The sequence below is a fragment of the Micropterus salmoides genome, unplaced genomic scaffold, assembly GCF_014851395.1.
Source record: "Micropterus salmoides isolate LMB-PRFRI ecotype aquatic unplaced genomic scaffold, ASM1485139v1 Ms_hic_scaffold_5, whole genome shotgun sequence".
NCBI lineage: Eukaryota > Metazoa > Chordata > Actinopteri > Centrarchiformes > Centrarchidae > Micropterus > Micropterus salmoides.
In genome coordinates this window covers 12,520,357-12,543,897 of record NW_024044237.1, presented here as the reverse complement: position 1 = coordinate 12,543,897, position 23,541 = coordinate 12,520,357, and the positions used below count along the sequence as shown (strand labels likewise).

The 23,541-nt window shown below is 41.1% G+C and overlaps 1 protein-coding gene across 4 annotated transcripts; it reads right to left on the bottom strand.

Moving 5' to 3' along the window:
• Positions 1–1,181: 1,181 nt before the first annotated feature.
• Positions 1,182–22,227, bottom strand: sh3tc2 (SH3 domain and tetratricopeptide repeats 2). Of its 4 annotated transcripts, XM_038699790.1 has the most exons (23): positions 21,975–22,227; positions 17,391–17,507; positions 16,510–16,608; positions 14,841–14,972; positions 14,014–14,141; positions 13,690–13,795; positions 13,306–13,449; positions 12,052–12,253; positions 11,839–11,912; positions 9,441–9,636; positions 9,065–9,201; positions 8,791–8,841; positions 8,353–8,657; positions 7,332–7,526; positions 6,114–6,974; positions 5,779–5,999; positions 5,516–5,682; positions 4,438–4,615; positions 4,171–4,321; positions 3,833–3,955; positions 3,504–3,654; positions 3,156–3,361; positions 1,182–2,398 (listed from the first exon to the last, which is right to left on the bottom strand). In XM_038699790.1, the coding sequence occupies exons 2-23, from the start codon at positions 17,413–17,415 to the stop codon at positions 1,466–1,468; spliced, it is 4,785 nt and encodes a 1,594-aa protein (XP_038555718.1). In that variant the 5' UTR covers positions 17,416–17,507; positions 21,975–22,227; the 3' UTR covers positions 1,182–1,465. The 4 variants fall into 4 exon arrangements, with proteins under 4 accessions (XP_038555718.1, XP_038555717.1, XP_038555714.1 ...); XM_038699789.1 differs by lacking the exon at positions 17,391–17,507; XM_038699786.1 differs by lacking the exons at positions 17,391–17,507; positions 21,975–22,227 and adding an exon at positions 17,508–17,950.
• Between the last annotated feature and the right edge of the window lie 1,314 nt (positions 22,228–23,541).

Sequence of the window (23,541 nt, the reverse complement as noted above, 5' to 3'; positions counted from 1 at the left end):
TCTCTCTCGTGGCGCTTTCAAGAAACGGCAATATATTGTCCAAACAAATTTACTGCTTCCCTTCTCTATTACAGCTCAGACACACAAAGCACAAAAACAACATTGGACAAAACACATGAAAAATTACCTAAACATTGGAAATAGATTCCCTCTTCCCCTGTGACTGCAGCGCCACATGGCTGTACAAACACTGGAGAAATGATGTGTAGTGAGTGTGTGTGCTGTGAGCAGAAATCCAAGTCCCTTCCAAATTTTTCCTGTAAAAAATAATTTTAAGGTGACTCAAAATCAGTGAGCCACTTGTGGATTGTTGCGTCTATGCTTCTGCTTGCTGTCAGTGCCATCCTTGCCTAGATGCTCTCCAGGGGTTTTATGTATTAATTCCTTCGTTTGAAACCATGCCTCTAGCAGCTTTGTTCCTGTAGCACCACAGCAGCCCAGCTGAGTTGCACAAGAGTTAGAATAAATATCACCCAACTTGCTATTTTACAAATAAATTAAATATGCGTGCCATGTGCCTTCATTACAATAGAGTTACAGTAAAGTTTATTTTGAGTCATAGACACCATGGTGGTAGTCCTGGTGGCATAAATACTCACTAAAGCACCAATGTGTATTAATTCGCGACACAAAATAATCCCCTATAGTAGTTGGTATTTAGGGAGGTTGACATACTGACAATGTTGACTGCAACCAATGAAAAGACCAAAATCAACAATAAAATGATCCTACTAGCAAGTATTGTTTGTGTATCCAAAGCTGATATACCTGATGTATTTTATCCCGCTATGCTATCGACCTCGATTGCTGTCCAAAAACTATTAAAAAAGTGTAATAAAGTGAGCCACACCGTTGCAATGGGTGACACATTCCTTTATTACTTTATTACTCTAACACAGGGATGGTATATTTGTTTTGAGTCAATACCACATATACCGCCTTGCTGTAGTAAACACAAAAATGTCCTCGTTTTTAAGTAATATTGCTAAAGTCTACTATGGGCAGCTGTTTGGGGAAATTACTGAGAAGTAATGCAATGAGAGACTGACTAAAAGATCATTTTTCGGATCCATTTTGTGCTCTGATTAGTTCATTAGTACATGTGTTTTGTACCAGTTTTTGGTGCTTGCACCTCAAGTCCACCATATGTGAATGGGAAAAAAGCACAAATAAACACTCAGCACACAAAATAGTATTCTTTATATTTTGAGTCATCTTCCAGAGATACACAAAATACATTTAGAAAAACATATCTTACAAGCACAGTGCACTGTAATAACCACAGAATATATTATATAAAAGGCCCATGCTTTTAAGTCACTAAATCTCTGAAAACTTCATCTTTCCTACAGTAAGTGCCATGTGGCTGGAACGTTGGACTGCTGGTCAAGAAACATGTGACCAGACGAAGGAAATGTCAGAGAAGAACATAAAGTGCCACTAAGAGGTTCTGTGTAGACGTCGTCTAAGTCCACGTGTGTGTGTCACCAGTCTCAGATTTGTCTTTCTCTGTGTAGTTGCAAGTGTTGTCCATGCTTACAGCTTTATCAGTGTTCGGGCTAACAGTCTCTGTTTGCCTAGTATCAGACTGACTGACATCTTTTTGTATAGGATCTGCATGAGCATCTGTTTCTTTGGTGGAGGTGTGCTGTTCGTCCTGAATAACAGAGTCTGTGTTTTGGCCTTCTGTGTGTCCTGTGACATCACTTGTGTGATTGACAGGTATTTGACTGGGTGTGCTGTGGTCAGTATCAAAATCAAAATCTTTGCCGTTTGTTTGATTCTGGCAAGTTTGTAAAGTGTCAGTGGAACTGCTGGAGTCTGAGATCTGCTCCTTCGCTGTATCAAAGGACTCAGTAAAAATACTGTCACTGTATGACTGACTGACGATGGTTTCTGTCTCAGACCCAGGGCCGTCCGCAAAAGGGCCATCTGTATCAGGAAGATTAATGTTGTGATCTTCTTTCCCGTTATTATCTCCGATATTACTGTCAGTGTATTGGTCCTCTGTTTCTCTATGGATTGTATAATTCCTTGGAAATGAGCTATCTTCAAAGTTTTCGTTTTCAGGTGTTAATGTGAAAATGCCGTTTCTCTCAACCAAACATTCAGTACGTTCCACATCAGCCTCAAAGTCCTTTTCCTTCTTTTGGCCAGGCTCTGCGTCTGCATCGTCCACATTTTCCTCTCCAAGAGCAGCGCCTTCCTTGCCAGCCAGAACTCTCCTCAAACTCTGGGCTCTGTGTCTGTAAACTTGGCACAGTTGAGCATCAGGCAAATGATTGCCATGGATCTCGGCCAGCTTCATGTACACCACATACAGAGCCTCAGGGTTAGCTTGGTCCTCCAGGGCCGCTGCCAGAGCCAACTGGAAATAGCCCACCGCATCAAAAGCATCCTGGAGAGGGTGCACAGAGAAGAGGTCACAACAGGTCTCATCTAAATTAAACATATTGTCTTTACATTTGAAGGCTTGATCGACACCATGTACTGTGAAAAGACCACCAGATAAAGGCACAGACATGTTACTGTTGCTCTGCCAAAAAAAAATCTTGTTTATCAAGACAGCCACTTCCTCTTGTTTTATTTTAGAAACACAAAAAATGTATAATTTTCTCAAGCCAAACTTTTCAGTTACTTTTCACTTTATGTTTAAAAATAAAGTTTATTCATATGAAAATTACAGATTACACATTAATAAATTTTCTCAGAAACATATATTGAATGATCCAATAATACATTATGTGTTTCACATCTAATCATATTTAGAAATGTAAGTCTGTTTCACTGCAGTGTTTGTCAGAAAGGATTTGTTAGTTTTTTTGTTGCGATTTAACATTCCTTAATTAGCGTGTGGACATTAAATAGATGTCAGGAAATGAGGCGAGAGAGGGAATGACATGCAACCAAGGATATGCACTTGGCTTCGTCACAAACATGAATACCTCAGATAAATGAGATTTAGTCAATTTCTTAAATTGGCCCATATATTCAAGGTTTGAAAATTTGTAAGTAAATACAGGTTTCACTGTGTTTTTGATTTTGGTGGAGGACATTTGTGTTACAGATTATGAGCTAGAGATTTCAGCAGGATGTTAATTTGAGGAACATACTGTATACATTTCTTTAAAAAAGGCTAACAGAAATATATTCACCTCCTTTACCTTCAGTTTGTGTAGAGTGAGATTACCCAGTCGACAGTAGACCTTGGTGTAGTAGCGAGCCTCCATAGAGTGCTGCAGGACGGGCGGACAGAAGGACAGTGACTTGAGGTAGTAGTTTTCTGCCATCTCATACTGCTGCAGACTGTAATAGACTGTGGCCAACCGGTGGTAGGCTGTCCTCTCATTCACATGCACACCTGAGGAAAGACAACAATGGAGCTTGTTTTACAATACTCTTTAAAAGTCATCTTTAACAGTCATAAGGCACTGATTCTGCCATAGGCCATGCTATGCTATAGAAACTGTCCACCTGAACACTTAGAGCCTCCTCATACATGCCTGTTTTGCCAGCAATCTCAATAGCCAGTGTTGCGTACTGCAGAGCCTCCTCCTGCTCTCCCTCGTTCATCAACAGCTCTGTCAGTTTACTCAACAAACGGTACTCAGAATGGATGTCGTTGATGCTCCGTGCAAATGGCAGACTGCCATCCTGAAACCAAATATGAATAATTCTAGTTGAATGAGATCAGTTGTGCCAAGAACGGGAAAAAAAAAATTAACGGAATCAAAATAAAACTTACTGAGGTTTATCATAACACTGCCTCATGACAGACATTGTAGCTTTAAGACCAACAAAACACAATGCATTTTATTTTGCATCATCTTACCCTGTAGAAAGGCAGGGAAGCCATCCGGTTCCTGTGGCCTTTAAAGTAGACATCTCCTGCTTCCTCGTAGATGCACATGGCAAAGTGAGGGTCATTCATCCTCAGTGCTGTCTTCACCGCTGCCTATCAATTAAATTACCATATCTATTATTAATTTCAATCAGTATTTCGTTTTATATCTAACATTAGAATGCTATTTGTAATGTTTGTGATTGTCAGGAAATTGTTTTTATTTGAACTTGTATATCAGTTGATCGTGATAAAGCCTGTGTCTTTGCAGAACAAGAAAAATGTAACCACTTCGCCGTTCACACTGTCAAATATTCCCTGCTCCTCACCTGCAGGTACATGTCAGCTAGCTCGTCCTCCTGGATGAGGTAATAGATGCGTCCCACCTGTAGCCAGGTCTCTGACTCTTCCTCTTTCTTGCCCAAATCAATAGAAATCCTCAGGCTCTGCTTGGTATAGTCCAGAGATTTTCGAGATGATCTGAAATCCACAATCCAGAATTGAGCATGTTTCCGTCTTACTCAAAAAACAAATATATCATAGAAAACCATGGATGGAGAAAAAGAGTGAGTGAGAATGGAGAAGCAGAAACTCGCCTTTCAGTGTTGAGTGAGAGATAAAGGCTGCTGAGGATTTCCAGATACTCTCCCTCCAGCCTCTTGTCCTTCAGCTCTCTGGACACCAACACACAGTGCTCATAGTAGACGATGCTCTGGCCATAAAGCAGCACGTCAGCATACAGTCGACTCAGCACCTTGGCCACCACCATCTGACCTGTGAGAAAATACAGCAAATATGTTACCTGTTGCTCCTGAGACTAAACACACAGTGATACATTTATGATATTGAATAAGAACTATTTAAATTAGAGCCTGACCTTTGCTGTACATTGGCATGGCTGATATTAGCTAATAGTTTTACCTTATCACAGATATATTGGTATTGGCATTTAAGAAAGAAATTATAGTACAAATATGATGTGTTTGAGATTGTTTAGTTTGTCATTACATAATTTGTCAAATGTAAAATGCCACCTCAGCACATACAGTATAAAAGCAAGTTATAAGTGAGTACACCCCTCACATTTCTGTAAATATTTGATTAAATCTTTTAATGTGACAACACTGAAGAAATTACACTTTGATACAATGTAAAGTAGAGAGTGTACAGCTTGTAACAATGTAAATTTGCTGTCCCCGCAAAATAACACATCACTCAGCCAGTGAAAATGTCCAAATTGAGGCCAATTAGCCATTTTCCCTCCCCGGTGTCATGTCACTTTTGTGAGATACTGTACAAGTCTTAAGTCTCGAATAAGAAGATATGCCTCTGATTTTTTTAACTCAAAAATATCAGATATCAGCATCAATAATCCAGTATTGGTCATACTCTTATTTAGTCAGATGAAAAGGAGTTAATATCTATACAGAGATTGGAAATTACTTTACTTATTTAAAGGAATAGTTCAACATTTTAGGAAAATGCGCTTATTCGCTTTCTTGACTTTGATTAACTAAAAATGATTGGAAGCAGGGGGGAAAACTCACCTGGCTCTGCCCAAATCCAACTCATTGTTTTCCACTTAAATGTTTGTATGGATTAAACAAAGAAGGGGGTATAAGGGTATTACCCAAGAAGTCATACTATCCCTTTAATGTGTTAATTTGTACTTACTGTGTAAGTTTCTGGCATGTAGTGCAATTAGTAGCCCCATTTCATAACATGCCCGGATGTCCTGACTCCTGCCCCTGTCTTTGTAGCTCCGCCCCAACCAAAGGTAGGTCTGAACATGCTCCTCGTCTGTGGGGCTTTCCCAGAGCTCCAGAAAAAGACACAGGGATCTGGTAATACAAGAACATCCCAATGAATAAGTTTTTGTAAACTCTTTTTGTTTAGTTAGAGGTTCCCTGGGAGAAATGATAAGACAGATATCTGACCTGACCAGGAAGCGTTCTGCTACCCAAGATGCCCCTACATCCAGTGCCAGGCAGCCCAGATTGGCCAGTGCCAGTGCCTGGTTCCTCTGGTTTCCACTTTCCCTGGAGATTACCAAGGCAGAGTAGAGATGCCAGCCTGCCTCTGGGATGCGACCCTGCTGCCTCAGAGACAAAGCTAAGAGGTTGTGGATCACTCCTCGCTGTGTTGGACTGTCTGTGCCCTGGAGAGAGATGTACACACATCAAATAGGGGAACCGGTGAAACATACATTTTAAACTAAGTGCTTCTACAAAAGATTTTTAGTTATCCAGGTGAATAACATTGTTTGCTCTACCTGGAGTGATGTTAGCAGTGGCTGCAGGACACTCTGGGCCCTCTCAGCCTGGCCCCTCAACACCAGCAGCCACCCAAGCAGCACAGAAGCTTCAAAGCCCTCCTCCTCATTGATGTGGCCTCCTGTCTCCACGGCTCGTTGAGCGCAGTGCACTGCCTTATCTAGAGCATCATACTGCTGGTAGACTGAGGCCAAGCCCTGACACAGGTCCTTCTGGGTCTTCATGTCTTCCCCTTGCTCAGCTATAACCAGGGCCTGCTGAAGGTAAACCACAATCTGGGCAGGGAGCAAGGAGGTTCCTTCCTTCCAGCATGGGTTCAGGCGAACAGAGTTCCTGATAAACAACTCAATCCTCTGGAAAGCATCGTGGAGGGAGTGATCTTGTCTTGAGTCCAGGCTCAGAGAGGCCAGTGCTAAGTAAGGCATGTATTTACGATGATAGAGCCAGCTCAAGAGCCAGTTGAGGTCCACAGGAACTATGGGGCGCCCCTCGGAGGAAGAGAGAGTCACTGAGAGGAACTGGAGTCGCTCCACAAAGGGAAGGGCATCGTCAGTCTTCTTCAGGAGCAGGAAAAGGCTGGACATGAGGTAGCAGATACGAGCCTCCAGGTGTTTGTCCCCCATCACCACTGATCTCCTCAAGAGCAGCATGAGCAGTTCGACCTCCTCCGTGGAGGTGAAGGTGTGGCACGGTAGACAGAGGAGCAGGGCACTGGCCTTCTCCAGAGTCTGGGGCAGTTTGTCTGTCATGCGCTGCTTCAGGTAGATAGCAGTGAGGTTTGTGAAGAGAGCGACGAGGAGCGGCGTGTCAGAGAAACTGTCCACGCAAACACTGAGAGCCTCCTCATAGTACACGCGTGCCTGAGGAGAGTAGGAAACATACACGTGAAGGAGCTGATTTCAAACACATGTAGACTGTAATTACAATTTATCAACGATTTAAGAAGGTCTCAGCAGGTAGAATGAAAGTATTATAACCTTTTATTTAATGCCTATTGCACATTATTATAATGTTCACTTCATTTCACTGTATTATTCCTTCAAATAACCCTTCAGACGCCATTAAAAACACAGCAACCATTTTATTACTATTATGTTCTGTGATATGAATGATAATGCTCTGTATATTGTGGTGCCTTAAATTGTCTCTTTATGGAAGAATAATGCATGTTAACATACACACAACATACATACTAATGCTAGAAACGAAGTACAAACCTGGGAGAGCTTTAGCTTCCTGGCACAAAGTCTTCCCAGGAGGAAGCATGCCCGTCGATGTGCCCAGTGCATGCCCATCCTCTTGGCGCACTCCCTGATGCTCTCTAGGTGCCCTGATAGCTTGTCATCAGTCTTACCACCGAAGGTCACCCACAGGAAGGAATACTGCAGGTCATACAGGGGCAGGAAGTCCTCCTGGAAGAAACAACAAACAATAGAATTAGGAAGAGCCTGTATGTGTTTGGCAAAAAGAGTTAATGGGACAGACACAAATGTAAATTATCCTACTGCTGTTATATTTTTATGTGGACTGTCTTCAAACCAACAGGTCAAACCTTTTCTGATCCATTACCATCTGACTAATAATGTCTTTCTCAAGTCATGGCAACATAAATTGATTAAATTGACCTATAAAATGAAAGGTTTCTTTAAGTAAAGTGAAAGTTATATGTTAAAAGGAAAGAGCAACCTGAATCGTGGTTTGATAGTGGTGCTTGAAAGATGATCATAAATAGTAAAGGAACTTCTTATCTGCTGGGACATTTTGAGCAAGACTGGTCAACCCAAGGCCCAGATATGGCTCACTTACATATAGAGATTAGATATGGCAAATCATTACAACCAAAAGTAAGCAGGATTTTGTTGATGAGTCATGACACATTAAAGGCATGCCAGAGATCTGTCTTTTCATGCATGGTGGTGACTGGAGTCCTGACAAAAATCAAAACAGCAGCTAAATCCATCAAATGATACATAATATTTGTTAAACATGTATTGCCCCAAAGAACTTTTTGATCCATGAAAAGATTCAGATTCAGAGTTGATTGATCATTTATATACTTCTAATCTAATCTATGTCTAATCAACATGCAAGAGAAAATGTTCACTTCCTGCTTTTGCATCTTTGCTATCGTGATTGTTTAATAGACCAGAAAATGTTGACAAAACAGTTATTGCTTCTATTAGCTGTCTGCGCTTGGTCCTGTAATAAATAAATCAGTGAATAAACTTGGACTCTGACCTGGAAGTGTTCGCGGTTGAGCAGGGTCAGTGTCGGGTCACTGAGCTCGGACTCCTCCCCCTCCCAGCTGTTGTCCTCCAAGAAGAGAGGTGGGTCTTCCTGGAACTCGTCCAGTTCTCTGAACGTGTCTTCCAGAGTGAATGACAGGCGCTCTCCGTCGTGTGGCAGAGGACTGTGGGAGTGATAGAGGGACAGACGAGGATAGGAGTGAGAGAAAGAGGGGCGGGGAGAGGAGTGGTACGGTGGTGTCCCTCCACTTCTCTCTGAAATAACGCTCTGACGGGCGCTTGTAGGAACATTATGATCTGGGAAGAAGACAGATATAGTAGTTTAGTATATCAGAGCGAGGATGTTGATAAACACATTTAGTTTTTACAGCGGTTTGAATGCACTAAGCTCATTAACAGCTGATTTCCACAATATATTGTAAAGCATCACCATGTTTTGGCCGATTCCTGATGTACATGAAGTCAGTCTCATCCAGTCTGTCTGGAGACACACAAGATAAATCAATTGAAGCCTCAATTTTCCAGTTGGGGATACAAAATTAAATTTATTTCACAGAATGAATCACTTACAGTGCCATTATTTAAGAAACAAACAAGGAGCCAAACCAACTATACTTCAGTTATGGCTCTGTGGCACAAACCCTCCCCTTCCCCTAACCAACAAAGAGTACAATATCTCTCAATCACCCCAGTCGTTCCTTTACCTAGTCTGTACACAGAGCTGATGTTGGACGAGAAAAGTCTTTCCAGCAGGCTGCTGTCACTTGGCTCAGAGCCACACGGGTTAACTTGAGCCAGACTGGCCCTCTCCTCCTCGGTCAGAAAGACCAATTGTCCGTCTCTGTGCGAGTGAAACAAAGGCAGCATTATCCCTTCTGCTGTCTCCCCAGCCTCCTCACCCTACCTACCCTGTCCAGACTGCAGATACACTAAATAAAAGATTAGCACAACACAACAAACAAGGTAACTCGTGAGGATTTGAACAAGATAAAGGGCTTTAAAGCTGAAATGACGCACAACATCATCAGACCAGTAAAGTTGAAGTCACGCCATGCATTATATAACAAAAAAAAAACTTACAGGGGTATGGTGTCCAGAGGCTTGACATGGGCCTTGTGTACGAAACCAGTGTGACCCGTGGAAGTGTGTGTTCCTATAAACACAGCCAGGCCTCGGACTAATAGACCCTGGATCTCCACAATGTCACCTTCACTCAGCTGAAGCTCATCTTGGCCCACTGGACTGTAGTCAACCAATGCTACACAGGAACCTGTCACTGAGGTAATTGATGAGGAGTATGAGATTTAGTATTGAGGTCAATATGTGAGAACACTGACTGATTACTGATGGTATGAAATTGACAGAATATGAAACATTTTAAAAGTTGAAAGGTGTTTCATAAATGCATTCAGGATGGAGCTTTATAAGTATAATCATGTTAGTATTGATCCATTGTGGGTGTGCACTGCTGATTGTTCCGGTAAATATGAAGTGGATGAGTTTGATAGTATCTTCTTTGTTTTGTAAACAGTAAAATGGCTGACACAGTGTAAGGTTAAGTTACATTAGATACTAGTGTAGTCTGAATGCGTGCATTTCCTGACTTCATGTGAGGATCTTTTATTTGATCTCATACAAAAGACATCCAGGAACAGGACCGCCCGTGGTGTAGGCGGTCGCCTAGGGTGCAAAATGTCAGGGGGCGCCGCAAGAGAAAGTTTTCTGCTCTGAAGCTAACTCTGGAGCTGCTGAAGTTAACGTGTGGATTTGTGGTGAGATTTTTGGTTTCAGTTTCACATGCAGCATGCAGTCCCAAACTGTATTGATCAAATGGTCTAAAGAGGATAGTTGATCAATAATGTAATGCACAGCAGAGTAGAGGCCAGATAGAATTAAAAATATTATGAATTCTCATTAAATGATGATGTTAGTCTCATAATATTGTGATTTTTTTCTGGACATGTCAGAGAACACAGATATTTGGGAGAGATTCTGAATGTGCAAAAAGTTTTGAACATGAGCGGAAAACCTGCTGAAACACAGGAGCTATTAAAGTCCAGGAGTTTATAACTGAATTAAAATTAATTAATTTATCATTATATTCTATTAAATTTTAATATTTTGAATTGTCACCCACCGCCTGAATATTGTGTTTCCCTTTATATAGATGAAGATGAACCATAAATTGATGCAGAAATATTCACCAGAATACAGGAAATTAAGACCCCAGACCCTCCTCTTTATTTGTGCCCTCCACCATTTAAACTAAACCAATACTCCTGCATTTCAGAAAAATTACCCCATAAATTTACTACAATGCAAGAAAATAGTATCTGGGTTGACACACAGTTTATGGGGGGACAGTCCCAGATCCCACGTTAGGTTTGGTCTCCCAGTTTAGGCTATGACATGGAGGTTGACAAGGCTATGTGGAGGCTGATCACACTTCTTCATTATGGACCATGATTATTGACTTGGCTGTTTATCTATAGTGCTAAAACTGTGAGTTTGGCCGATGAACTTTTTAAACAATTACTCAGGATAGAGAATTGATGACCCCAACCCCTGGGGTGGACTTTGTAGGATTGGGCAGGGTGTGGGGAGGGGCAATTTCAAATCTCGCCTAGGGCTCCAATACCTCACCATTCAATATACTTGTCCATCACCCTGCGTGCAGAGTCGTAAAAGGCATCCATGAGTGTGTCTGACTTATTTTAGTTCCTTCAGAAACAAACACTTCTACAACTACAACTATCTATTTAAAGACATTTACAACAAATATTTTCTTGTTATAAAGTGTTGCTTATTTACACATCTAGCAGACATCAGGCAACGTTAGCATTTCTTTGGAGTCCATTGGAGTCCAATATTCACACTCCTTTTTGCTCTGATTTGGTCTTCAAAAACTACTGAGAAAAATCTCTGACTCTTATGCTACTAATGTCTGTTCACCAGCAGCTGTGTCTGTCTGCTGTTTGGTGCAGAGCAGGAAGTCTACAGTGGGTTTTAGAGCTTTTTCACTGAAAACAGGTTGTGTCCCTAAAAAACGCTATGAGAGCGGTGAGTGTGAACCAAAACAGTAAAACTGTGGTTTGGACAGCAAAACAATGACCTGAAACTATAATGCTCAGTAAAGCGGAGTTTTGCAGATTTTGGTGATAATTCTCTGTAGGTTAATCTCTACAAGCGAACCTTTTCACATAGTCACATTGTCATTTGATACATTGTAAATATAAATAAATTTCAGTTATAGCTACTTTAAAGTAAAATGATGTGATTGCTGAATCTTTAATTTTTCATTTCATGGTTTAATTGGTAAAATTTACCAGTTGTGTAGTCTTTGTGGTGCTTTCAGCCAATTCATCTCCCATTGGGGGAGTTGGATTTGAGTATCTGTGCCTGAGTTCAGTGAGTATACAACACTGTACTTTTTGTTGTCTGTTTGTGTGAACATATGTTATATGTGCAGTGGCTTTACCGATAGAATGTTCAAAGGCTTCCTTTTCTGTTGGCGAACATCCAGCATTGCCCGGGTACCTCCTCAGGAACCACCTGACCAAACAGAAAGTACGGTTTAACAAAACCATGCCAGTTCATGTGAAAAATGTTTTGACAGCAGAACGTGTTAATGAGACTTTGCTTTGGAATTTGTAACAGAAGTGGCTAATTTGAGGAACGCAGAGTGACTCACTGGTAAAAGGGGTAAGGCAGCGGTTGCATGGCATTAAATGGCACCAGGCCGTGGTTTCCTGTGGAGAGCATGGTGCCCTCCCACATGTTGTCCTGCCCTGTGTCCTTCACCATCAGCAAGTCATTCTTTTTGAATGATAGCCGCTCTTCATCTTCCTCATCCTGCTCACTTCTTGTGAATAGTGCCTTCGCAAAGAAGGATCCTGCAGGGTGAATGATTCTTTAGTAGACAGCTTCAAACTCTCCACACCCCCACATGAACAAGTGTACAGTACAAATTTGTGAGTCCAGACATGCAAAGTGTTTTCAGTCAGCAATTTTGTTGTTGATGAAAAATTAAGCTAAAGATCAGTAAATGTGCTTCAGCCAGCACACCCCCATTCAGTCACTGACAAATTATGGATGCTGTATCTCCCCCTATTACGTTAATGTAATTCTCAGCACTGCAGTCTTATTATACATTCCCGGGAAGCTTTTTGCCTAGGGGAGTGTTCAGGAGAAAGTCTGTTTAGACCAGGTCAGAAGAAATCAATATAGTTTCTTGGAGGGAAGTGGTGTAATTCATTTGCTTTATCAGACTTATTTCATAGTGCATACAGAAATTGCTACAATTCAGTGATGTCCAGTTCTAACATAATTCACTTGTACAATATGGAAGCTCTGACCATAAATAGAAATGAGAACATAATTCTGACTTGTAATTAGAAGTTCATTATACTTTAGACATTGGCTGTTCACAGCAAGGCACGTAAGTTCTTCTAATAACAATAAGCCGTCCAATGCTACAATTTGTACAAAGTCATGTGTGGCAGCATATTCCTCAGGCTTCGTAGGGTTAATTGGGGTCACTTAAAATGGATTTATAGTAATGGGATCAAATAGCAGCTGTGGTTAGGTGAGATATAATTACAGTGATGTATAATTACAGTGATATTCAAGACACTTCTGACAAAAGGCACCTTGAATATTCAGGGAAGAAAATCTCATATACTGTGGTGTAATAGTATGTGTTCATCTTGAATCAATGGCAAAGCATACTGTTCAATTTAGAGTTTGGAGGAAAGTACAGTTTTAACTACCACGGTGTAAATTTTGGATTACAGATTCATAAACTAGATTTCATTCCTGTTTACAATGCTTAGAAGACCATACGTAATTTGACAGATCATAATTGTCACCCTCTTAACATTTGTTTTAATAACAAAACTGTTAAAATAAAAGGCACACTGAGCATCCATAAAATGACATTACTGACCCTCCTGTAGTAAAAGTCCCAGGTAGAGGGTGGCCAGATGTTCCTCATCCACTGTCACATTGATCTCCAGGTCATTGAGCAACACTGGATCCAGCCAGATGGACTGATCACACAGGAAATTTTCCAAGCAGCGAGCAACATAACCTGTGACACAGAACATGCAACTGAGAAACAAATACTACTGGTACTCCTTATGCTAATATCACTGCATCCTCAACAACAAAACCTTCTTATACAGTACAATAATTCCACTAATAGGAAAAAGGCTAAAATAAAAAGCCATTCATGTGTTAAATTTGGAATATAAATATATGTTGCTGTAGGACCTGATTGAGGAAATATGTTTTCAGGGCCTTTAAGATATTAAACATCATCGTTTTTTACCTAATGCTAGGTAAGTTGAAAACTTCCAGATTTCCTCCACAGTCTTGAATGTGAGCACGAAGCTATCCTTCTCAGCGCAGACAGACACTAAGCGTGCAGACAAGTCCTGTAGAGACAAAGTCTCATGTTTCAGTAACAGAACATCCATCCACCATCCATGGCCATAAAGTGTTCAATGCATACATAGAATAATACATCATATTGCATTAAATGGACTCTTATCACATCATGAAGGACCTTATATTTCAATATGATGTTAGAAGGTTTGAGTAGTGGAGTACTGCCACTGAAATATCTGCATAGTCAGGTCTGACTGTCACTCACTTTAAAGAGCTGGATGACGTCCTGGCTGTTGCTCTCCACCACTCGGAGCCGGGTGCGCAGTGCCTCCTGCAGGGCCCGGTCAGGACCCACACTGGAGCGCCTCCGACCAGTGAACAGCAGCACAATTTCTAGGCAAGATACAAGGTGATTGCTGTGGTAATCACTCTTGGGCTCGATTGTTTCTTCTAGTGGAATACGATGGAATATAAACAAATCCAATGCAAATAAGCTTAAAAGAAAAATGAGCTTAGAGAACAGGAGAGAGGACGCATCATCCATTGTCTGCCAGAATTAACCAGTAACGAAATAAACATTAATGTATTCATAATCTTTATGCTAATTTATCACACTTGCACAAATAAATGGCTGTATACTGTATTTTGGGGTGTAGTCACTGACTAAAAGGAACACCAAACTAAGACTGAGACAGTCTGATCTCTAAAAGCAGGAGAGACAAAACTTTCCAAGAGTTCATTAAAGATTTCTACGAGAGCTCATGTTTCAGCAAGATGCTCAGTGAGCACAATGTAATTCCCTGGAGGAATAACAAAGCTATTAAGGCATCTTATTGGACTCTCAGTGTGGCAATTTAAATCCATTTGAGAGGAAGAACCTGGGGGGAATGTGATGGATGGAGCTAAACTGCAGAGTTAGTAAAACATTAGTGGACAGGGAAATGTGCATCATCAGTATGCATAAATATAATATGCATGGGAATGTTTATAAAAGATGAGTAGTTTAGATTGGCTAAAGTGAAAGCTAGTTTTTCAGTAGAAGCATACTACAAGTTAGGCAATGGACTATGGCGAAAGCATCATTTAATGTACCTGAGGAGAATTTCTCTCCAAGGGACACAGTACTCCCTCTAAGGAAGGCCTCTTTCTTCTTCCAGTAGCTCTCCGGCTCCACCCCTCCTTCACCTGATTCCACCAGGGGACCGTCCTCCTCTTCACCTGCACCTAAAGGAGAAACAAAGTCAGGGGAAAAAGCTGCTAGATCAGGTGTAGATTGTCATCTTTCTGATTCAGTGCCAAAAAGAAGCGCATACATGACTTTTCTTTATGCACTCTAAGCTGGAAAACTCAATCCATTGTTGGTTAAGCCAGTGTTTCCTAAGCAGGATGTTGTATTTAGGGTTTTTGTGTGATAAAGACTTGTGTCTAGTATGTGGAAAGACTTTAATCAAAAGGGTCATCAATAGGGCTGTACAAAGCGAGCTGCAATTACAAAGCATGGAATTGTGGATATTTTGCTGGAAATGTTACCAGATGACACAAGATGGAAATCACTGTTTTGCCATTTAAGAAAATACATTTGTGGTCAGTGAGTAGTAATATGGTACAGGCTGAACATCTGAATTAGAGCAGTGGTTCCCAGTCTTTGTTGCCAGATGTAGTCTACCACAACAGCCCTCAACAAACTCAAATATTCCTTCACCTGTCATATACTCCAAATGTGTTCATTATAATCATATTTAAACTTGACGTTATTTAACTATTAATTATATAAAAGAAGATATTGTTACAATATGTCTTTTATAGGCAAGGCAAGGTCATTTTTTACACAAAGACACATTTCATACACAAAGAAAAGTGTTTTACATAATAATACAGAATAGACAGGAAATTAGAAAAGGAAATTAAAAATGTAAGAACAGAGATATAACATAAATAAAAATGAATTTAAAGTTCAGTCAAAGGCATTGCAGAACATAGAAGTTTTAAAACTGGATTTAAAGGAGGTTGGTGCAAATTTGGTGCAAGCTCTGTGGTTCACAGTAACTAAATGTCGCTTCTCCGTGTTTAGTTTGCACTCTGGGAACAGTTAGGTGATGATCTGAGAAGCCGAGAAGGTTAATAATAGTCAATAAAAGATAGTCAGAGGTGTATTTTGGTCCTAAGCCAAGTAACTGAACTGTCAATTTAGGTTGATTTGATCAAGTTTGCATTCATACTACAGTATACGGGTCGCAGAAGCTAGACGTTTCAGCCATTTATCCCAAATAGCTCACTATTTCAACTGTTTGTCTAACGTTATTACTTTCTAACTTTATTGCTTTAATTCAGGTGTTACAGCTTACTCAATATGTGGATAAACATGTACATTTTTTACATTTTTTTAATTGGTTGAGCTACTCCACGCTTTTCCCACAAAACCCCCTGGCAACTGCACAAGTGCACCTTGGGAATCACCGACTTTGAGTAGTTAGTAAGTTAGCTTTATGTGAGCACATAAACAGGATCTTCATAGTGTCAAAAGATGTAAACATCAGCCAGAGGGACACGTATAACAGCTGGCTATTGCAGTAAAATGGTGACGGGCTTCCGCTGATTTGTTCCATTGTGCAGGGAGGATGTCCCAAACACTTCCTCAGTTTTACCACACAGACATCAGCACAGCCCAAATGAGCCCCATGATGTTTGTGCTTCAAACTAATACAGTAAAAATGAATATAATAATATGATTTCAGATTAATAAATGTGCACAATAGTCTACCTTCTGTCATAATGTCATTTCCTGAGAAGTGTTCATTTGTTCCCCCAAGAGTATATGGTGGTTCCCTCCAAAGGGCATCCAGCTCAGCAGGTGAGATATCTGTAAATAGGTTAACAAATCAATTAATTGACCTGAACCAGAAAAATCACATTTTGTCCCCTTTTGCTCAGTTTTAGTCAATTAATGATCGTCTTTTTCAAAAATGTTTATACATTTCAAACATCATATCAATGCATCTTAAAGGAATAGTTTGTCAGTTTGAGCTGTACACATATTCGCTTTCTTGCCAAGAGTTAGAAGAGAAGATTGCTACCACTCTCGCATCTGTCACAGGGTTAATGTCACTGGGGGAGATGGGTGAGGCAGTTTATATTGGAAATGCCAAGTCCAAGCCACTGGTTAGTCTGAGGAGTTATCAGGGTTTGGGGCAATGACGTTGAACACAAACAGTCCCGGCATGGACACACAGCTGCATTGACATCAGAAAAACCTCCAGGCTCACACAGCTGCCCTGCTCCTAACTCCTCCATCAGTTAGTGTGGTCACGTGTTCTCAAACATACAGTCAGACAAAAGGAAGATACCGTTAACCAAATAATGACAAACAAAGTAATCATTTTGATTAAAATGCTACTTTTCTTCCATGCTTTGTCAGTGCAAAAACGAAACAGAACAGTATTATCTTGATGCAAAGCATTCACAACAACACAATGGGGTGCACAACTTCGCACACAATGCAACATGACAGTAGGCCAAAGAGGACAACAGCCTATTCTTTTCCATCCTACAACACAGAGCACAGTTAGCACCAACAGGACTGCTTGAGTCAACACAAGCAAAGTCATGCTGCTACAGTACAGAAGCATACCATGCCCTGTTTACCTTCTTGGCTAAGTGTGTTACCCATGTTGTGTATGGACCTATGCTCCTGTCTATCTGAATGTAGCAGTCCATCTCATGACGGTACAGTAGTAGCACAGAGAGTGGGCTGGGACAGACCTGTGAAGGAGGAGAAGCAGACTTTGATGAACGGTCCACAGCAGGAGGAGTTGAGCAGCGGTCTGCAGCAACAAGACGCCATCCGGCCCATGAGCCGGCAGCTCCCAGAGATCAATGCCATCCCATCAGTTCCTCCCAGCCTCTTTAACAACAACTAACTCTCTTCCTCTCTGTTGGACAAGCCCTGCTTCTCTTCCTATTTCTGTATTCCCTTTCCTGCCCTGTCCACTCTTCTTTGTCTTCCCACCTCTAAGTGTTTACTGGATGTGTCTCTTCTGTCCCCCTGCAAGCCTTATCTCTTCTTCTTCTCTATCTGTCTGGGTCTGCTTCTCTTTGTAATCCCTCTGTCTCTTGCTGTCTCCATCTCCCTCCTCCCACCAGCGTCTCTCTCTCTCTCCAGTAGCTGCCCAGTCAGTCAGTGAATGCACAAAGCACTCTGTGCGATTGGTATGAGTATGTGTGTGTGTGTGTGTGTGTGTGTGTGTGTGTGTGTGTCGGTGGGTGGCAGGCCTCAGTGAGAGTTTCCCTATGTGTTCCCCATATGTGTGTCCGGGTCAGTGAAAATATGCACAGAATGTGTACCACAAAGACAATGTGTGTGTCTTTTTGTGTGTGTTGCTGGGAGAATGTACTGCTGAGCCACTGTAAGGCAATGCCACACAGGGACACAGGCTGCAAGGTCATAGCCAGGGGGGTGAGAGTTGCCCAGTGGCATAGATTGAACAACACTTTATCCACATCACACACTTCAACACAACTCTGCTCTCATTACCTACACTGTAAAGTCACCGTGAAGAAGAGAATAGAGATCCAGTATGGAGATTGGAGGGTGAGGATATCGATGGCGAATTTGACTGTTCAAGGCTCCATTCAGTCAAAATCACTGACCTCATGTGACCCAGTGTCTCCCTTTAGACTGGGGATTTCTTTAAGTGTTTGTTAAAAGAGGAGTAAAATAAAACTGACAACATGTTCACTCAGTCGGTAACAAAATGCCCCGATAGCGACCGATTTTTAAGTTATGTTGGGTATGTGTTGCTTCTGATCTTGGTGTGCCATGATAATGTATTACAATCTGTAGAAGCAAACTGGCAAACAAATGTCTTTCTAGAGAGAAACTCTCAGTAGGATGCACAGAATGATTTCTGCAATAAATACAAGAGGATAGCTGCCATATCAATCAAACAGTTCTTACAATATTGTACTGGGAATACCATGATCTCACTGATGAGGGGCAACAAGAGAAAGCATGTTACTATAAAATAGGATAAATAAAGTTGGATAAAATCCAATATACTAAATACTACTTAATTCAAATAATACTGTAATATATTTTAAAATATAATAATGTTATGAATTAGAACAGGCTAATACAACATTAGTGTAGCTAACCTATATAGTCACTTATCTAATTTACATCATAAGTCGGTATAGGAAGAGTATTGGAACATAATTATCTATTAAGGGAAAGTGTATGTTCTGAAATATTACAGAACTTTTTCCCACAACCATAAAGCTTGAATCAAACTGAACCAGCATGTTATCAAGTGGACAGATTGCTGATGATAAAATAAAGTTGTATTTCTGAATAAAACTGCTTTTTTCTTGCTGTAATGCACGCTGAATTTCAAGCTATGTTAAATTACATGTAAAAGGAAATGAAAATGAATTTGCATGAATACTCCAGTTTAGTACGAAATACTGTAGTCAGAAAGTTGAAGTAGTAGTCAGTTGAAAGTAGTTGAGACATTGCTTTTAGATTTTCATGAGGATGTCACTATCAGTGTTTCCCCACATATTTCTGCTCAGGAGCTGTAGCCTACGCTCAGGTAAACTTAAAGTGTTCAGATTTTGGTGAATTGTCCATTTCAAGACAATATTTGCCTCCAAACTGTTGTGGAGTAGAAGTAGAAGGTAGAATAAAATAGAAATACTCATGTAAAGTACAAGTACACCAAAATTGCACTTAAGTAGAGTACTTGAGTAAATGTACTTAGTAACATTCACTTCACTGGTATGAAAAGGGATTTCTCCAGCAATTTAGTATTGCACCTCCTTAAGGTTGCTTGCTTGGTTTGGGAAAAAAACAAATTAGCTAAAAGCTAAAATGCAGTAGTAAGGCCGAGATATGATCCAGTATGAGTAATGCCCCCAAAATCCTATTTCCCATAATGCTACTTGATAGCATCTTTCAATAGACCCTCACCGTCTAATAAACTCCACACCTCAAGTTTGCAACACCTTGCATAATGTGTAATGCTACAATTCTCAGACTGGATGCCATGTAAGAGATTTTGAAACATGAAAATTGATGACCGGTCTAGAAATACTATACACTACTAATTACTAGTGATGGGAACTGTTACAGCTGCATGTGTTCCCTGTGCTGTGTCCATGTTCTTTTCTGTCCTGTTGTTCTGCTCCAGGAGTGCTCCAGCCAATTGCTGAACGAGGTCCACCTGGCCTTGGAAGGCGTTCTTCAAAAGCTCCTGTGTTTTGATTTGGGACTGCTGGTCTTGCTGCCTCTCAGCTGGGGCATTTTGTGTTATGTTCTTGTGTTCGGTGGTCTTGATTTATTGTCTCATGTTAATTAATTCCACTGATTTGGTTGTTCTAAGGGCGTTTATCTGTGCTAAGTTCGGGTCAGCGGTGGAGTGTTCGCCCCATGTAGCCACCAAAGGGTGGGGTGTAACAGGAATTATGGCTCTTTGACAGGAGAAGGATCTTATGGCACCGTTCATTTGAAAGAGCCGGCTCTTTCGGCTCCCAAACGCCTCTTCATTTAGTACCACTTCTGCTGGTCACTGCCTAAGTTACATTCTTATTTGTTGCAAAAAAAGAAATATGCCAGATACTTGATCTGCAATACACTGAGGCGGAGGCAAAATCAGCTCTCTCAGACAGGGGCCGGCTTCCATTGCTTACTTAAAAGAGCCTGCTCATAGAGCCGACTTGTTCACGACTGACATATCGCGGCTAAGTACACACAGCAAGAGGGCAAACCAACTGATTAGATGTTGTGATGGAAACATTGAGATGCTGTAACAGTGATGCATCATGAGATTTCTGTCAGCTACCACTGGATATGATCACTGATCACCGTCAACAAATACATAAAGTTTATTCCCCCTTTGTGCCTTGATCATTCCACTGCATGGACATGCTTGAGACGAGGATGCTGATACCCGTGTCTGAGACCAGTCTTTTAATCTTGTTTATGAGGCTGAATGGTCATGATTGAATTTTTATGTGTGTCTTGTGAGGCAGAGAGCTGTAAACAGGCCGAAGGCATGTCAAGGCATATACTGACACTATTTAGGCTCCCCTGCTTGTTTCTCATAGTGAAACAGATTCTGTCTAATCTAATAAACGCTGACTGCTCAAGGCTGATATGCACGGTCACATGCTAGGACTTTGTTAGCACCAAATAGTGCACAGAGGGCAGCAGTTGTCTCCGGTGAAGCACACTTTAAAACGTACAAAAAATGTCAAACAATGGAACCTGATTTCTGGTGATACTGTATGTCAATCATTATCCTCTTTACTGCACACTGGTTGATCAAGATATTGTTTGTTGTTTCCTCATAGCTGGAGAGTCAAAACCCTCCCTCCTCTGAATGACTGCACATTGCACAGCGTAGACAGCATTACATAAACTCTTGTATAAACAACGCATGTGATTATATGCATGTTATGCCGCAAAAACAGTATGCATTGCCTGTAATGACAGGGATTGACATATACGATGACAACATACCATAAATTACATTATAATCTCCACACAGCAAATGCCTCAACTGCAATCGTGACACTCGGCAGTCCATGACGATAGCATTCACACTAATAACAAACATATGGTGTCAGCAGTATCTGGCTGTGTTCAAATGTATGCCAAGCCGGGGTTGTGTGCGGTGTTTGTGACTGTGTATATACAATCTGGGTTTGTAGATTTGGAAAATCTGGTACAGCAGTTAGCGGAGAGTAATATGAGACAGGTGCTATGATCTCTAAGTTTAGACTAACCCCCTGTTAGCTCACTCACATGCCTGTGTGTCCAGGACAGAGCTCCCTGCAGGGAGATTCCCACACTGTTGCATAGCAGCATTTGTACAAAACTGAAACTTTCTTTAAGTATAGTTACAAATTCTTCCGGCATTGTGGATAGATTGTTTTCATTTCCACACTCTGACGTTCTTTCATTTATTAGAAATAGAATAGAGACATACAAATACTTTCTGCATACAAGATCAAGTCACTAGTGAACGGATTGAGAAACTGCAATCACTACAATACAGTTACAGTCCATTTAAAGCTCCACTGTCCATCCTATACCCTGTGGACTGACAACAACTTTATGGTTATGTGACTAAGTACAAAGTGCAGCAGTGTTAAACCTGCTAAGCAGAAGAAAGTTTATGACATAGGGAGACATACAGAGCAGTTAGACATATTAAAAACAACTCTTACCTCTGTGTTGCTGCCAGCTCTCCTCTCTCAATTCATTCCTCATGTGTGTGGCAGAAAGGGTCTGTATCTATGTATCTGTTTGTGCGGTTTCACCATTTAACCGGTGAATTGCGTCTCATGACAGCTGCCAAAACTGCCGTCATTCTCCACTGTCAGCCCAAATGCACAGGAGAGGAAAAACAGAAAAAGGAAGTACAAGTGTGTAAGTCACTGAGAGTGAGTGTGTGTGCCTTTGAGCACTACAGAGGCTTTCCCAGACGGCATGTCACTGACTGAGGAAGTTGTTTTTTTTTGCTGTTAACTCCACCCATCATTTCTTAGATACAAGGGTACAGCCCCCCCTACACACACACACGCACTCTCTCTCTCTATCTTCTCACAGTGGAAAAGAGGGCAGGTTATTATTTTATATATAATATTTATACATAATTTTATGTATAATATATCATAAAAGCTATTAAACCCTGGCAACTTTGTGACACCTTTTCTTATTTAAAATTGAAAGTATAATAAGATAAGAAGCGCAGTCTATTTCCTCATTCTACAACACCAGTCACACCAGTTTGGGTTGACCCACCCAGTCGGAAGATGACAGCAGGTTAAAGAAACAAAAGATCAGCTGGTTTGTACAATCGTTGAGTCCATACCTGAGAAATCACTCGTCTTCATTCCAGAGGTATAGAGGTATCACTTCACGCACACTTCCAGAATTCCACAAAGTGTACTGTATTGCCTGGAAATGAAATGAACTGAAGTATTTACCCTCATGTGCTGCATGACAATGCAAAGTGACCTCTCTTTATCACTGACACTTTTCCCCTTTCTGGGTCATGTCTGTCCCTATCTGTGTAAGAGGAGATAACAATCCCCAGGCCAGCGTTGCATTGGTTTCTTGAGTGTTTTTTTCTCTGCTTAGTTAAATATAAACTCTGGAGTTGATTGTGTATCCACAGCCCCCAGTGTAACATGACAAAGTCACCCTGAACACAGGATATCAGCCCTGCACTGCACATGTGATCATGCAATTGGCTATGCAAGGCTGCAGGACACAGGCCATTTATTCTGCTCTGTTTGCAAAAGTATGTGTTTGTGTTTGTGTGTGTGTGTGTGTGCGTGAGAGAGGCATAGAAACAGAGGGAATGTGGGTGTATAGCAACAAATAAGAAATAGACAGGAATGGGTGGAGATAGCAGCGTAGTGTTACAGGGTGGCTGGATGGTAGATTGTGTGACTGTGTGTGTCTGTCTATGTGTGTACTTTCCCTTGGCCATGTGGTTGGACAAAGAGCAAGGATTGTGAGGATTAGCGGAGAATGCTGCATTCTGCTGATCAGAGCTACTGATAGTGGACACATGGTCCAAGTGTGTCTGACAAACAAAAGACACATTACCTCCAACAGAAAAATGCTGAGTGGATGATTAGGCCATACAATGTGGCAATAATATGGGACCGCAAGTCAAACATGATCATATGTTTAGCAGCTCATAAAAAACAGAATTTGAGTTTAGTATTGCAGCTTCATTAAGGAAACTGTTTACATCAGCAGGCCCAGAGTGATGTCAGCAGT